This window comes from Maylandia zebra, linkage group LG3 (assembly GCF_041146795.1).
Source record: "Maylandia zebra isolate NMK-2024a linkage group LG3, Mzebra_GT3a, whole genome shotgun sequence".
NCBI lineage: Eukaryota > Metazoa > Chordata > Actinopteri > Cichliformes > Cichlidae > Maylandia > Maylandia zebra.
Genome location: NC_135169.1, coordinates 56,077,738 through 56,094,471, shown reverse-complemented (window position 1 = coordinate 56,094,471; position 16,734 = coordinate 56,077,738). Strand labels below are relative to the sequence as shown.

At 41.4% G+C, this 16,734-nt stretch overlaps 2 protein-coding genes across 2 annotated transcripts in view; both read right to left on the bottom strand.

Moving 5' to 3' along the window:
• Positions 1-16,734, bottom strand: part of LOC143416814 (protein NLRC3-like) — a 233,180-nt gene that overhangs the window by 9,015 nt on the left and 207,431 nt on the right. Inside the window, exon 12 of the mRNA XM_076882437.1 lies at positions 667-843. Coding sequence (XP_076738552.1) covers positions 667-843 — 177 coding nt within the window. The remainder of the gene's footprint in view (positions 1-666; positions 844-16,734) is intronic.
• On the bottom strand, positions 9,195-11,383 carry LOC112432492 (protein NLRC3-like). Its single transcript, XM_024801035.2, has 2 exons — positions 11,111-11,383; positions 9,195-10,969 (listed from the first exon to the last, which is right to left on the bottom strand). The coding sequence occupies exons 1-2, from the start codon at positions 11,316-11,318 to the stop codon at positions 9,195-9,197; spliced, it is 1,983 nt and encodes a 660-aa protein (XP_024656803.2). The 5' UTR covers positions 11,319-11,383.

Here is a 16,734-nt window from a genome sequence, read left to right as displayed (position 1 = left end):
CTGTGTCTGTAATCAAACCTCTGTAACTTTGCTTCACTTCAGCAGCATCAGCTCATGTTCACATGTTGATTCATGGTTTGCTTCAGTTTTTGATGGACTGCAGAATATTTTGAAGGTTATCTGCTATAAAAAGCCAGAACAGGAAAATCTGCTTCATGTGTTTCTGTTTGATCCTCAGTGACTTTGACACAAAGGCCTCTGCTGTGATGATCACACCTCTGATCAAGTCTCACAGTGTCAGCTTTGTTTTTATACATATGGATATGTGCTGATAAATGATCAGAGTTATAATATTTCCCACTGTCTGCTGTGTGCCGTGACCTTTGACCTGCTAAAGACAGTCAGCTGTGGATTATTCATTGTTGTGTCTGATACTTAGAACTGTGAGGAAGAACACTACACAGTTAATCAGGGTCCCCTCTCTCTGAATCAGGGAAGGTGGGCAGGCCGCGTGTGGGCCGCGGGCCATACGTTGAGTCTCACTGTTTGAAATGTGAACATTGTTCTGCTGCAGTCAATGGACTAAACCAGAGAAGAAGAAAACAGACTTTACCATGAAGATCCTCAGTGTGGATCAGTATAATATCAGCCTGATGTCTGCAGTTTAGTGTCAGCACAACTTTCACATCATATTCATCTCAGCACAACTAAAACATGCTGACTGACCTCAGAGTTTCAAGTCCACATCCTGGACTCTCCAGGAAACCACACAGATGCTTCACTCCTGAATCCTGCAGGTTGTTGTTGGAGCTCAGCTCCAGCTGTCTCAGATGGGAGGGGTTGGACTTCAGTGCTGCTGCCAGATAATCACAGCTGATCTCTGACAAACCACAGTTCCACAATCTGTATAAAGAATGAAAGATGTAAGTTTATTAGACAAAGTGTGAGCTTGAAATCATTCAGTGTTTCATCATCTGTTCAGAGCTGAAGAAGGTTCAGAATGTAGAAGTTTAGAAAATGGAAACTCCAAACAGCTGAAGCCAACAGGAAGCAGCTTCAAACAAACACAACAAGAGAAAAAACTCTGAATGTTTCACAGTAAAGTCGTACATTTATCATAAAAACAGGACAAAGACTTGAAAAAGTCGTGTTTTTCCTTCCAGGAACCACAAGGCTTCACTTTTAAAGGTGAAGTGTGAAAGAAATGGACATATTTGAAGTCCAACACCTTTTTCCAGTCACATTATTAAAGCAGACAAACTACAAGCTCATTTTCATTCCAACAAGTCATCTTCTGACCTGGACTAACAACACTGGTCTCTATGTGCAGCTGGCTGTGAGACCAGTGCTCAGGGAGCGTCTACAAAGTGCAACACTGAAAGAACATCACACACTAGCTTTGTCCCAAAACGTCGGCTGCATCCTTCGGAGGACCCGGTATTCGCGGTCTACGTGGGCCGGGTCCTTCAAAGACTGAAAAGGCTGGAAGTGCGAGGCTGTGAAATGGGACGGTCTAGCCTTCAGATTTGCGTCACCGCTGTGTTGGTGGAGTTTAATAAACTCGGCCGTCTGCTCCTTGCTATCTAAAATATAACAGGACACTGGCGTAACATCTCGACCGTCTCACACTTCTGTTTAATCAGTTTCCTGTTTAACGTTTATTCAGCTGTGTGAAAATCCCGGAGGAACTTTGATCTCAGCCAAACCGATTTACTCCGGAACAAATAAAACACAGAAAAAAGGCAAACAATTACATTTTTAAGTTATCCGGGTGACTTATATATCGTGTTTCACCTGAGTAGCGAAAGAGCGGGGTCTGAAAACGATGAAGCCGGGTGTCCGCTGCTCTCGCCGGCTGGAGTGACCATTGAACCCCCCGGCTTGCTAGCGAGCGGGTGGGGAACAGACGTCTCCGAAAACGTCGGCACACTTTTGCAAATATGTGATGTCTTGATAAACCAAGCAGATATTTGAAGTTTACACAGCTACTTTCTCGCCTGAAAATATGTTAAAAGTTTATTTTGTGACCCAGAAAGATTAATAAGAGTAATTTGAAAACTTAGTAGCTGCCGCCATTGTTGGCAGCTGAAATTTGGCTGGGCCGCGCTATGAATTCTGGGATATGGTGGGCCACGAAGGACACACCCGACGAATCCTTCAAATTCGGGGAAATGAAGGACGCATTTGTCGGGCACATTTGAAGGAGTCGACAAATACGGACAGCCTTCATCGCCTGGCTGTGACGTAATCGGCCTTCAAATGCAGCCTCTGGAGGATGCAGCCGACGTTTTGGGACACAGCTACTAATTTGCTTCCATCATCCAACCTGAAGAGGAAACAGAGACGCCTCCCCTTCAAAGTAAAAGCTGCTCCTTTTGGACACAGTATCAAAGAAAGTCTACAGTATAACATAGAAAAGACAGAACAAAGTTTTGGTTGTTTTTAAATTGTGCAGAAATGAAACTACACTAAGCTCAATTATGTGACAGACATTTCATCCCATGTCAGTTTGGCCTCATCCTGGGCCGGATTATCCAGCACACACTCTGACCACAGGTCCATGTTGAGCAGGATGAGCTGCTGGCTAATCTGGAGGCTGTAGCAGCAGCTCACAGTCACAGTGGATTTCCACTCATGAAAAAGCTCTGGCTGCTTCATTTCTCATCTCATATCAGAGAGTTTAAAGCTTCACTGAAGCTGTACTGTGATGCTTCCATATCCCAGTGAGGCCTCCATAATGATTTCAGCTGTTCTGTACACACACTGTGTGCCCTGTATGGCTCAAAGTCTCTGCAGCCTGTTTTTATCTGCTATCATCAGATCTTCATCATCCTCATTCACATCCCTCACACACTCTACAGCCTCATCAGCACTGACTTCATCTTCACTGACTGATGGAGCACAACATGAACCTGTGGAGGCTGAAACACTGTCCTGTCAAACATCTCCCCGTCACCACTCCACTTCTGTCAGCCTTTAAATGAACCCTGCTCAAGTCTGTCACTTCTGTTTGCAGCCAAACGAGGTTAAAGATTATGCCACTACATTCTTGTCTAGAAAATATTAAAGTGTATTTGGTGACACACAAAAAAGGGTAAAAGTATAGTTTGGGTCCACACATGTCCAAACACTGGTGTGTAGGCCTACTTAGTATTGAGAAAAGCCCACTAAAAGAACGCCCACCAGACCAAAGCAATGGTGTTGACTTGATCAGCATTAACCCCGCCCCCTGACTTTGATGGGTGAAGCTGACAAATAAAATGTATTTATGAACAGCGATGCAGGGCCAGGAGTAGCAACGTGAATTAAATAAATACATCATTAAATAATTCATTAAATGTGTCAGTAAAATAATTAAAATAGAAAACAAACCAACAAAATATGTAATTAACTAATTTGAATTGTACATAAATACTTAATGAATTGTTTTAAATGAAATTAACCGATAATTCATTGTGATTTTGTTTTGTGTTTTGATGAGCTAATAATCAGCTCTCTTTTTCTCATTGTTGTTCTAAGCCGCTTATCCAAAGGTAAGGCACTACCTGTTGAATTATTTCCAAAGTGTGCCAAATTGGACATTACAAATTAAAGTCTACTCACTGAAATTACTGGGGAATGTCTGCTTTGATTTTGATGAGAATCTCATGACAGTACTGAGGATTTAATGCAGTTGGACTGCTAAAAATGATTGAATGCGGTTGGACCGCTAAAGGATTTAATACGGTTGGACCGTGGAAAGCAGTTGGACTGCTGAGTGATTTTAGTATATTAGGGAATTTGGTTATTGTTTGGGGTGGAGCCCGTATTGGTTATAAGGTTGGACCTGCTTCAGTCTTACACTTTTTTGGCTGTTTTACTGTTGTTCCAAAGTATTATAAATTATTCAAGAACGTCAGTTGGACTGATAGGAAGCACAGTGCTCAGAGGTAACGCTTGCCAATGCCAAGGACGCTTAGGCATTGTCCTCGAAGAGGGATAGTCAGTTGGTCACTGTGGAGCTTGGGGCACTCCAGAATAACTAGGAGTTAGAGTCTCCTTACCGTTTGGAACGGTAGTCTGCGCTTTTTTGGCCAGCAGAAGTTGGACTTCGGGCGTGTAACTTTAACTTAAAACTTCGGGGTAAGCCTTGGCTGTGAAATGCCAAAAATAGAGCTTCAGGCAAAGTTTGGGTTGGTTGACGCTTTTAAATTGAGTTAGGGATTTTAGAGATGAGGCCAGAAACTGTTGGACAGATACTGGTTAATTGATCACAAAAAAGTTGGACTTTATCGGTTGGACCGTTAACTTAAATTTGTCGAAATTGTTTAGGCGCTAAAGCTGACAGATGTGACAGTGGTTGTAAATATAAGACGTCTTTGTAATATAAAATAAGAGATCTCTGTGTGAAAGGAGTCTGAGGCAGTGCTGGAGCTATTTTTAGACTGTGTGTGTGTGAGTGTGAAAATGCAAATTAGTCAGCAGTGAACTGTTTAAACCACAGTTGGTTTTACAAATACTGCTGCAAACATTGTTGAGTGTGTGTTTAAGACGCCATTTATGTTCATTAGAGGGCTATAAATAAAGTTTTGAGTTGCCGTAGTGAATGTATAGTAATTGACTGAGTTTTGATATATAAATATAGTGAGTGCACTGTATATATTTAAGACTAACATATTACTTTTAGGAGTAACCTCTCATCAGCAATAAATGCTGGTGTGTTTTATTTTTTCTATTCTATGTGTGTGCTGTGAGAATTAATAGAGGTTTCAATTGTTTTCTTTGACTTGCTCTTTCTGATTATGAAAGGCATGTCTGAAATACTCTTAGGAAAGCGTGTTGTGAGTATATTCCTCAACTCTTGTCACAGTTTAAGTGTGTGAATGCTGTGAGTAGCAGGTTTTGAGTGATTGGGTGTGATTTGTACAAAATAATAAATAATAATAACACTATGAAAGTTGATAGTAGAGTGAGTGCAGAAGTGGAAGTGTGAGAGAAAAGGCGGTGTGTGTGTGAGACGATCTGACAAACGCAAAGAATTTAGTATATTTAGAAGTGTGTGCGTGAAATAAGGGTGAATTGTTTTAGATCAAGACTTAGTAAAACAAGAGTTTTATTAGCCTGTAAAAAAAACAAAACAGGAGAGATAGAAACAGAAAATATGGTTCTGAGCAGCTGCAAGGTTGACAGGAAATGGTGTGTGTGACAGGAACTTTGCATGCCCATAAAAGGAACTGACTGTGACAAGTGAGCACACAGAGAGAGAAACATACGAGTTAAACTCCAGGCAGATGAAGCAAATGGAGGTTTTAAGAAAAGAAATGAAAAGGATATTAATTGTATGCTTTAGTGTGTCAATACAGGTGGACTTCTTTCAACCTAGAATCTTGAGTACAAAACCATTGATTAACAGAATTGGGAGGAAAACAGGCCAGATTTTGGCTTAAAATTTTACAGCTTGACCTCCCACTTGTCCCGATCCTGAGAAGAAGCTCATAGGACAGTTAATCTCCTGATGAAGACCGACAGAACATCGTGGACTTCAAGAATTAACAGCAGGCAAAAGACAGTGCAACTGAAACTACACTGACGATACCAGCAGCAGCATGGAAGAAAAGCACGTGATGGAAAATGCACGGTGAACTGCAGGCTGGTAAGAACAGTGTGACATAACTGTTTAAAGACACTGAATGGGATATTTTGCCAGGCTGGGATTTAATCTAAAAGGAAAATACTGAAAAGAGCAACGGAGAAGAAACAGAGAAGAAACAGACTGTGTTTGCTGGGGATCACAAGACAACAAAGGACACTAAGAGAAGGGCACAGGGGCCAGTGGGAAGGTGAAGCCCAGACGAGTTCGACTGCGAGAATAGAGGGTACAATTGGGTTGAAATTGAAGCCGGAACTCAGGATGGTTTAGGGATGTCCACGTCACAAACAAAGAGGTAAACAAGAAGAAGGTAAAATAAAGAGAGAAAATAACTGACAATTACATTAATGGATAGAAGACACACATACAGATATTACATAGATTTATTTTTAGGATAAAGGGGAGAGCTTATACGTAGAAATGACTTTTTATACATATTGCATTTTGTGCCTTTAAGGGAGTTGTGGCTCAATTCGTCTCTTGTGGGTCACGAGCCTTTGGCTAGCGCTATGATTAGCCAATCTACTGTGAAGATGATATGAGTTATTGAAGGATTGCACACGCTCACAGACATATAGAGTCCATAAACACACATGACAGTATTGATTCCAGGCAAAAGGCCTCAAATTAATTTAGCGTTTAACTGAACTTGAGCTGGCCCTGTAACAAGTGACAGAAAAGAGGAACTGAATAGGAGTTTCTTGCTTTAGAGAAGGACCAAAGGAAGGAAAGCATATATTTTGGTTAAGTCTGATAAACTAGAATGAGAAGGTATTGTTACATCAAAGGAGCAAGATGAAATAAAAAGGCTGTACCAAAAACAGGTTATAACACAGGAAATGTGAGTTTTAAAATGAAGTTAGTGTTAACCAGAGATGGGCAGTAACGCGTCACTTGTAACGCGTTACTGTAATCTGATTACTTTTTTCAAGTAACAAGTAAAGTAAGGGATTACTATTGCAAAATCGGTAATTAGATTACCGTTACTTTCCCGTAGGAACGCTGCGTTACTGCGTTACTAAAACCGTGATTTTTTTGCGAGAATGTCTCACGACAGTGACCTAAGCGAGTGCGCCGTTAGTGACAACAGCTGTGTGCAGATCAACAATGGATCATAAATCGATTGTGGGAGAGAGTATGAGCGTGCAGCGTTTAAAGCGTGGAAGTACTGACCTTATTTTGAGTTTGATTCCATAAAAAGTGACAGAAACATTAGTGTCCGTTGTGCGTGGGAAGAAAACCTTTTACAGCGGAAAAAAAACCCTAAACTTCCAAGCAAGCACCGAGTGCGCAACGACGTAAAGGGAAATTCACAGAGAAACTCGCGGATTCTTCAACTGACCGCGGCACACCTGCACCAGGGTAAACCTCCGCCTACCCCCAGTCCTGCTTTACAGGTCAAAATAGAGCAACAGGACCGCTGAGTCTTTGAGTTTATTTATTTTCTGCTGTGTTTTACTTGCATCTATTTGAAAGACTGAGTATAAACACAAAAAATATTTCATTTTATGTGCTGGAATGTGCAGAAAATAGGTTTCAATGTTAAACTAATTTATTCAAGTCAGAGAATGTTGCATATAATTAAATTTTTGCTTGATGCATAAAATTAAAAGATTAAAACTGATAAAACAAGTTTAAAAAAAGAGACTTTTCCATTTGATTACATTTTATATGATGGATTATGCAGAAAAAGTAGAATTGGGCTGAAAGATCTATCGCTTTATCACCTCTTCAGGTTGTAAATCGTGTTTTTAAAAAGTAACTAAGTAACTAAGTAATTAATTACTTTTGAAAATAAGTAATCAGTAAAGTAACGGGATTACTTTTTTGGGGAAGTAATCAGTAATTAGTTACTGATTACTTTTTTCAAGTAACTTGACCAACACTGGTGTTAACACACAGGAGTTGTTTCAAGGCAGCGTTTAGCTGTGATAAAATGTATGCAGGAGTAATTGCTTATATGTTTAAACTTAATTGATTAAAGTGGTTGTTTTTTTTTTGGATCTTTTAGTAGAATAGGCGCTTATAATGATTTTCTTGTGAAAGGAGATTCTAGGTCAGAGTGGAGGCCTTGCAGCAGCGAGACTTCTGTGTACAGGATGTTGATGATTAGATAAGGCAAGTGACAGGAAACGCATGCAGGGACGTGAAAGCAGCGTTTTAAGAGTTTTAAAATGATGAGTAACGTTGAAGAATATATATAAATACAAGTCAATAAGTCAAGAAGATAATTAGGATCAGGCTTTTGATTAAAGAGTCCCAAAGATGATAAGTTAGGGAGGTGCAGGAAAAGGTGTTTGGTTTGCTTTACACAAGATCTCGGCGACCACAGGGGGGTGAGGATCCTGGAGGCCCGAGGCATGATGGACCACAAGAGAGGGACGCAGAAAAAACCTAATCTTACGCATGGAGTGTTCTCGAGGGGGAGCTGGTGTTTATTACTGGACCACTTAGATGACATGAGGTTGTCTGATTTGCTGAGCCAGAGGACGGCTAGAGAGGGTCAGAGCGGGAGTGGTGACCCCGATGTCCATGATGCCATGGATGGACATGGAAGCAGCTGAGTGGGCCGAGGAGTGACCCAACACAATGTATTGTGACCTCTGGTGTTCCAGAGGTCGAGAGAGGGAGTATTGAGATTGGAGAGATATTTTGCTGCTATTGTTAATAATCATCATCATTACCATTGCATTAATAATATAATCTACAGAATTGATATTGCATTCAGATGTTTAAACAGTGTGTGTCTTTCAGAAAGACTAAGTTGCAGGCTGACAGGAAGTTGCAGGTTTGAAGAGTGTGTCTTTTGCAGAACTGAAACCAAAAGCAGAGTCTAAGTGCAGGTTATTTTGAGGAGCCTTTAAGGACGAGGCACACACTTAGTTAAAGAGAATCATTTATAGGTGGAAGTTTAATCATGTTTTGCTCGGGGTTGCAAAAGAGCAGTTTGTCGCAGAACTGCTGCTGATGTGTCACGATGATAAGCGAGCATCCGGCAGTGACAGGAAGTACCTGCCATGAAGATAGGAGATAATGTTCTTTTAAACTGTGTTAAAAGTCATTGTGGTTTTGATTTGACGTATGCATATATTCTGTTTGTGACGTATGAGGGGGCGTCATTAAATTCAAGCCCTGATGGTATAAAATATCTGTTTATGCTTTGATTAAGTCGGAGATCAGCCCGGTCTGCGAACGGAGCTGGTCTTCCCACGCGTGTATTTCATTAAAATCGTTTGACCAAGTTCTGGACCATGGTTGTTTGTACTCTCCTTCCCCAATATTTGAACCTTAACATTAGTTTACTCAAAATAATTTTAAGACATCAATATTAAAGGTTAAGTTATGATAATGAATACATGCAACTATAACTGATGACATAAGAATTTGGATTTTTAAGCTAAAGCGAAGGTGCTGACTCACTTGGCATGTTACTCTCAAATCCTCCCTAATAACAATAACATAATTACACTTTAGCCACAAGAGGGCAGCAGCATTAATACAAGTCACGTGTATATAAAGGTACAGTGATTATATTACAGTGATTTTGACAAAAACAAAACAGAAGTTGATGCAGTGTGTTTTTCCATAACATACCAACCAAATTAAATAATAAAAACTTTATAACTTACAGAGCTTTTTTAGAGACTTTGACCACTGGCAGCAGCCTCAGAAGAGCCTCCTCTGAAGCAAAGTATTTATTCAGGTCAAACACATCCAGATCTTTTTCTGATGACAGTAAGATGAAGACCAGAGCTGACCACTGAGCAGGAGACAGTTTATCTGTGGAGAGACTTCCTGATCTCAGGGACTGTTGGATCTCCTCCAGTAGAGAACGATCATTCAGTTCATTCAGACAGTGAAACAGATTGATGCTTTTCTCTGCAGACAGATTCTCACTGAGCTTCTCCTTGATGTACTGAACTGCTTCTTGATTGCTCTTTGAGCTACTTCCTGTTTGTGTCATGAGGCCTTGCAAACGAGTTTGATTAGTCTTCAGACCCAAGAGAAAACGAAGGAACAAGTCCAGGTGTCCATTGGGGCTCTGTAAGGCCTTGTCCACAGCACACTGGTAGAAGTATTTCTCTGTCTGAGAGCTTGTTTGTTGTTTTTCCAGCAGATTGAGTCCAGAGTTGATGAAGGTCAGGTGGACATGAAGAGCAGCCAGAAACTCCTGAACACTGAGATGAACAAAGCAGAACACCTTGTTCTGGTACAGTTGTTTCTCCTCTTTAAAGATCTGTGTGAACACTCCTGAGTACACTGAGGCTGCTCTGATATCGATGCCACACTCTGTCAGGTCTGGTTCATAGAAGATCAGGTTTCCTTTCTGCAGCTGATCAAAAGCCAGTTTTCCCAGTGACTCAATCATCTTCCTGCTCTCTGGACTCCAGTGTGGATCTGTCTCAGCTCCTCCATCATATTTGATCCTCTTCACTTTGGCCTGAACCACCAGGAAGTGGATGTACATCTCAGTCAGGGTGTTGGGCAGCTCTGCTCCCTCTCTGGTTTCCAGCACATCCTCCAGAACTGTAGCAGTGATCCAGCAGAAGACTGGGATGTGACACATGATGTGGAGGCTTCGAGCTTTCTTGATGTGGGAGATGATCCTGCTGGCCTGCTCCTCATCTCTGAATCTCTTCCTGAAGTACTCCTCCTTCTGTGGGTCAGTGAACCCTCTGACCTCTGTCACCATGTCGACACACTGAGGAGGGATCTGATTGGCTGCTGCAGGTCGTGTTGTTATCCAAAGGCGAGCAGAAGGGAGCAGGTTCCCTCTGATGAGGTTTGTCAGCAGCTCATCCAATGAGGTGGACTTTCTTGTTTCAGTCAGGATTTTAGTTTTGTTGAAGTCCAAATTAAGTCGACACTCATCCAAACCATCAAGTATGAACACAACCTGGAAGTCTTCAAGCCTGCAGATTCCTGATTCGTTAGTTTGATTAAAGAAGTGATGAACAAGTTCCACCAAGCTGAACTTTTCCTCTTTCAGCACATTCAGCTCTCTGAAAGTGAATGGAAATATGAACTGGATGTCCTGGTTGGCTTTGTCTTCAGCCCAGTCCAGGCTGTATTTCTGTGTTAAGACTGTTTTCCCAATGCCAGCCACTCCCTTTGTCAGCACTGTTCTGATTGGTTCGTCTCTTCCTGGTGAGGCTTTAAAGATGTCTTCTTGTCTGATTGTTGTTTCTGGTCTGTCTGGTTTCCTGGATGCTGTTTCAATCTGTCTGACCTCATGTTCCTCATTGACCTCTGCAGTCCCTCCCTCTGTGATGTAGAGCTCTGTGTAGATCTGGTTCAGGAGGGTTGGGCTTCCTGCTTTAGCGATGCCCTCAAACACACACTGGAACTTCTTCTTCAGTTGGGCTTTAAGTTCACGTTTACAGAGTGGAGCAAATATTTCTGAAGGTAAGAAATTCAGAAAAAAATATTATATAATAAATATCATAGCCTTTCAGTACCCTGAAAGGATGAATGTCTATTGGTCCATTTCTTGAGCTATTAGGAAAGATCAATATTCAGTCTTTAGAGAAATTCTCTTACTGCTCTGCAGATGGTCAGCCATCTCATGCTGCTTAAGTCTCCTCAAGAAGTGGAGTGTGATCTTCAGAAATGCTTCTCTGCAGCTCTTTCTTTCATCTTCATCCTCTCCTTCAAACATCTCCTCATCCTCCATCTGGCTCTTTAAAGTTTCTGGGTGATCTGGACTCAGAAGCTTCTGGATCTTCTTCAGCTCGTTCTTCACAAACATGGTGATGTTGTCCTCCAGCCGCTGGAAAAGAAGACTATATGAATTACCCAGTGGTAAATGGACTGGTTCTTATATAGCTCTCTTTGATACTCTGTGCACACAAAGCATTTATACAACATGCCTCATTCAACCAAGCACATTGTTCTATGCTTAAATACTTTCTTTCACACTCTGATGGATGCATCAGAGGGCAGCTTGGGTTTAGTACGTTACCCAGTACATTTGCCAGCCAGGGTTTGATTCACAAACCTAACTAGTAGCTGACCTGCTCCCCTCCTGAGCTACAGTCACCCCAATCTGACTGAAATCATGGAGCCCAAACTCTGATTTATGTTGGACACACTGACAATCCTCTGGTCCACAAAGTGCAGCATAGAGGTGACTGAAAAGAACAAATGTAAACGTAGTACTACAAACCATAACCACAGAGTCCAGGTGTGTTTGATGTTGCTGTGCAGACTGACCAGTGGAAACCTCTGCTCTCTGCTGGTCCACTCTGTGGAGGAGTAATGTATAATTAGCTCATGTTATGTCTGTCCACACACAGACACAAGCTAAAGGTCCATGAAGTGATGTTTGGATGGGTTCAGTCAATCAGATGACTGTCATGGTGGAGCTTTGCTAGTCCTGCTGATCCCACTGAGAATTAACAACTCAGTTTCCAGATGTCTGTAGTTTTCTGCTCAGTTTCTTTAGTCCCAACAGCTCTTACCATCTCCTGCATAAAGCTTTCCCTGCATGCTCAGATGCCCTGGAACAAGGTGCTCTCTTTATATCAGTGACTGGTTTAAAGGGACAACTTGCAGTGCTCGCCAAACTTTGTGTCAGCAAAAGTAGTTCTAATGTTTCTTACATTTATTACATTTTTACACACACAAATCAATGAACGCAAAAACATGAACTTTCCAGATATTTTGTTTTACAATGTTACAAAACTCAGTTCACAACTACACAGTCAGATTTACAAGTACAAAATATTTATGACCACAGTTTGAGCCGATGTATGTCCCGAGTCTGTGGACTCAGTGGTTTTGTTTTGATTGTTATTGTCTTTTGTTACAATTTCATTCTGATTAAGATTTTCTAGTTCTGAGGTTTTGGTTTCTGTGTTCCCTCTGTACTGTGTTAGTATTGTGTCTCTGTGTTCACTTCCTGTTTTATTTTGACAGTGCCATGTCCTATGTTAGTGTGTCTACTTTTGCTTCCCCTTGTCTGGTTATGTCCAATGAATCCTGCTGTGTCTCCCTTTTCTCATTCCCTGATGGCTCTTTTGTGTATATGAGCCCTTTGTTTTCTCCTGCTTGTTGCTGGTTCGTCTGTGTTGTCTCCCCGTGTCTCCGTTTCAGGTTTCAGGTTAGTTTTGTAGTTTTTTCAGTAGAGGTTATCTTAGCTTCTGCACAGGCCATCTCCACTGCACTTCACCGTTTCAATAAAGCTCACTCACTTCACAGCAGTGTCTGCATCTTGGGTCCTTTATTAAATTCAACATGGCTCGCCCCGCTAGCCGTGACATAAGATGTGAAAACAATATCCAAAAAACATGAGGGACAAACAGGGAATAGTTTTAAGGTGCAGGGCCAACAAACTGAGTCTAGCCATGAACTCAGAGTTGATTGAATTAGCATTTTGAATTGGCTGATCTGAGTTACTTCAATCAAGTCTATGTTCACTTTGAGTTAAGATTATACGTGATTGATGTAAAATAAAAAAGCCATCATCAGCAACTGATTCTGATTTAACAGGTTTTCAAATCTAAACGGTACCCATCCCTAGCTGGCTGTAGTTAAACCTTTACTTAAAAAGCATCCCTAGACCCAGCTGTCTTAGCTAATTATAGGCCAATCTCCAACCTGACAATCCTTGAAAGAGTAGTTGGGGGGAGTCAATCAGAGGGGCAGTGTGATGATCTTAGGTTACGAACTACCGCAGTCAAGTCATTAAGGGAGACGGGATCAAACTGCTCTAAGACAGCTGAGCACACAGGAGAAAGACTCGGATCTGAGGCAGCAGTCGGCGAGACAAGAGCCCTAATAGACAGAACCTTGTTGTTAAAAAATGCTAAAAAGAGTGACGCTGAAAAACTAGTTCATGCATTTATTACTTCCAGACTGGACGACTGTAATTCATTATTATCAGGATGTCCTAAAAACTCAGTGAAAAGCCTTCAGCTGATCCAAAATGCTGCAGCAAGAGTCCTGACAGGGACTAGAAAGAGAGCAGATTTCTCCTGTTTTGGCTTCCCTTCATTGGCTGCTCCTCACATACAAGGTCTTAAATAATCAGGCCCCATCTTATCTTAATGCTGCACCACAACACCTGATCTCTGGTTTCCTCACCTCTTCAATCCCACTTTAATACTTGACTAAACTCATTTTCCTGTTTAGGTGTTGAGGCAAAGCCGCCCATCTACAATGCAGGCAACAGCAAACGGAGCTATTTTTGATTCCCTTTGAGTTTTTTCTACTTTTGTGCTACAAAATGTTCAAGCTGATTAAATTCATTAGAATAAAAGTTCAGATAATTTTCTCATATTAATGTTGGAGGTAGAAATTCAGGGAACTTTGCACAAAAACTGGCAGAAATTTCCTTCAAAGATGGCGTTTTTACTTTAATACTGTGAGTACATTTCAGAGCCTGTACTCTTTTACCTTTACTTGAGTAAAGAAGTTGAATCATTATTTCAGCTTTAAGAGGGTATTTTAACACAAACATCAGTCCTTCTACTTAAGTATGTTTGACACTTTGTTTACGTCTAAATTAACTTTACTGTTAACCAGTTTTCATGTTTCTGTAATCCACCAGTGTGCTCATGCTTTTTTAATTGAAAACATATTTTTAATGATCAAATATAATTATGTTTGTTATTTGTGGATTTTAAATGTCCTTGACAGAGACAGATGATGATCATTATCCTGCACTGTGGTCTCAGGTTTGGTCGAGCTAGCACAAAGAATGGCTATGTTGAACTTCCTCCTGGGATCTACACTAAGAAGTGAGTCCAACATTAGCAGGGTCTCTTTCCTTTATCTGGATTCACTTTAGCATTCACAGTCACGTGAAGCTTGTTATTAACTCGATAAGTCAACCCAGGGTTTCAGCTGAGCGCTCACATGAAACATGGCAGCATCTGATCAATCATATTCATGGAGACGTGTATCAGCAACAGAGCAGCTGAGTTTGCAGAAGGAAGTCAAACTAAACCACAGGAACAATATGAGGAGATTACACACATAATAAAATACTAGCAGTAACACAGCTGCTGCAGACAAATCAGTCGTGTGATCGTGTGTGAGAGGAGAAGGACTGTAAAGGAGTTTGGTGTTAAAAGCTCTGTATGAATGTGGGAGACTTTGAAGGGCTTTAAAAAGGCCAATATAAAATAAAAGGCAGCAAAATTGCTGAGTGTGAAAGTCACCAGACTTATCAGAGCTCTGTGATTAAGACCTGTAAGAACACCTGTTTGTACTTGTTGGCATTATATCAAACACACACGTATATTAAGCCTTTGTTTGAACTCTGGTTGAATTTGTTACTTTCAGACTGTGAACATCACAGAGGCTGCAGCTGCAGATCTTTTATTCACCTGGAAATTTACTTTAAATGTTAGATGGAAAATGTGTTGCTCAGTTTAACCAAAGTAAGAACAAGAATCCATAAACCTTCATAAAGACAAACATCTCCCAGAACATTGAGCTGCTGAAGTGTCACTGAAGGGAAAAACTATTTGTCCTCCTCCATCCAGCAACACCTGAAACACCTGAGTGGAAGCTCCTCCCTACACTGTGTTTGAAGCAAAGCACAAAGGAGACACCTGCTGGAGCAGCTGGAGTCCTACAGACACTCAGCCTCTTCACTACACAAACACCTCCTACAACATCCACTCTTTCCACTCTGACTGCTGTGTTTGTGGAAACACTCCAACACACACCGCTTCACATACCAACATAGAAATGTGTGTGAAAAAGAGCTGAGCTGATATTAAACATGAGGATTTATTCAAAAATACAGAGTCAGGAACAACATCTAGACACACATTACCTCTCAGAGGCAGAAGAACAGCCTTTAAAGTTTATAAAAGCATCCTTCGACATGTTGCTCTTTAAGGAAACACAGCTGGGTTCAGGTCCAGGAGATTCTGGCCTCTTATTGATCCTAAAAGAAAAAGAATAAATGTCACAGCTTCATGAGACAGGAAGGAAAAACTGGAAATATTAAATTAAAGACATGATGAACAATGTGAAACTCATAAAAATAATGTACTTACTCTTTGTCACATAACAGTCTTTTGTTAAAGTTTACACTAACACCCTTCGACCTGTTGCTCTTTAAGGAAACACAGCTGGGTTCAGGTCCAGGCTCTGGATTAGTTTCAGGGTTATGTCCAGCTGAGCCTGGTACGCCCCACAGCTCTGGGCTTTAAAACAACACACACAGAGGTATGAGTGTGAATAATGATGGAGCAGTGATGTGAGTGCTGAGCTGTGACATGGAGAAGAGTCATGGACAGTTAGAGATGGTCATCTCACCTCTGAGCTTTGGTCTGGCTCTCATGTTCCCCACACAGAGTGCTTTTAGAGGGAGGGACTCCCTCCTCTCTGTCCTCACACTGATCCATGCTGCTCAATTCACATCAGCTCACACACACTTTCTACCTTCACCTGCAGAGGAAACACAAATCATTCATGTGCACATCAACTGAGAGCTGCAGAGGTCGTGTCTGATGTGTTGGACTAACATCCATCTGAGACGCAGCTTTCATCAGTTCACTACAAAAAGTGTCACAGAGCCCAGTTCAGCCTCCAAATCCTCCATTACTGTAGTCCTACAAAGCAGCAGGTCAAACATGGCTGCAGAGAGCAGCTTTATGTCAGTAACCATGTCCAGGACCGAGCTGACTGCTTACAGAGTTCATACTCTAACTGCTAGCTGCTCTGCTAGCTAAGCTAACTCAGTAACAGTGACTCTGACAGCAGTTACTGTGGAACAGCGGCCGAGCTCAGGACACATTCAGTGTGTTTAGTCTGAGTCCTGGACTCTGATTCAATGGATTCAATCCAGCTCAGAGTTTCATGTGTTCATCAGAATAAAATACATGTACTAATATAACAGAAGTAATGCTCTGAATGCAGGACTGTAATGGAGGATAAATAAGGTTTTTACAGCCTGAAAGAAACATTCAGTTCATATATTTGTAGACAGTGAAGCAGTTTTTAATACTGCAGCTGTTTCCTTCACCTGTGTGTGTGTGAGCCACACCTTCATGTGCTGCTTTAGAAATATGTGGTCTGACTGCTCAGACTGAGTCTAGGAGGAAAGTTCACACGCTGGAGAAAGTTTTGTTCCTAACTTTGTCAGAGTTCGGCTCCAAAGACAAAGAAGACGGAGCTCACAGTCTGTAGATGGTCCTCAGTGTGTG

Coding starts and splice junctions, on each gene's coding strand:
- LOC112432492 (XM_024801035.2), bottom strand. CDS start 11,318: ATGTTTGTGAAGAACGAGCTGAAGAAGATCCAGAAGCTTCTGAGTCCA. Junction 10,970..11,110: donor GGCTGACCATCTGCAGAGCA/GTAAGAGAATTT, acceptor TCTTACCTTCAG/AAATATTTGCTCCACTCTGT.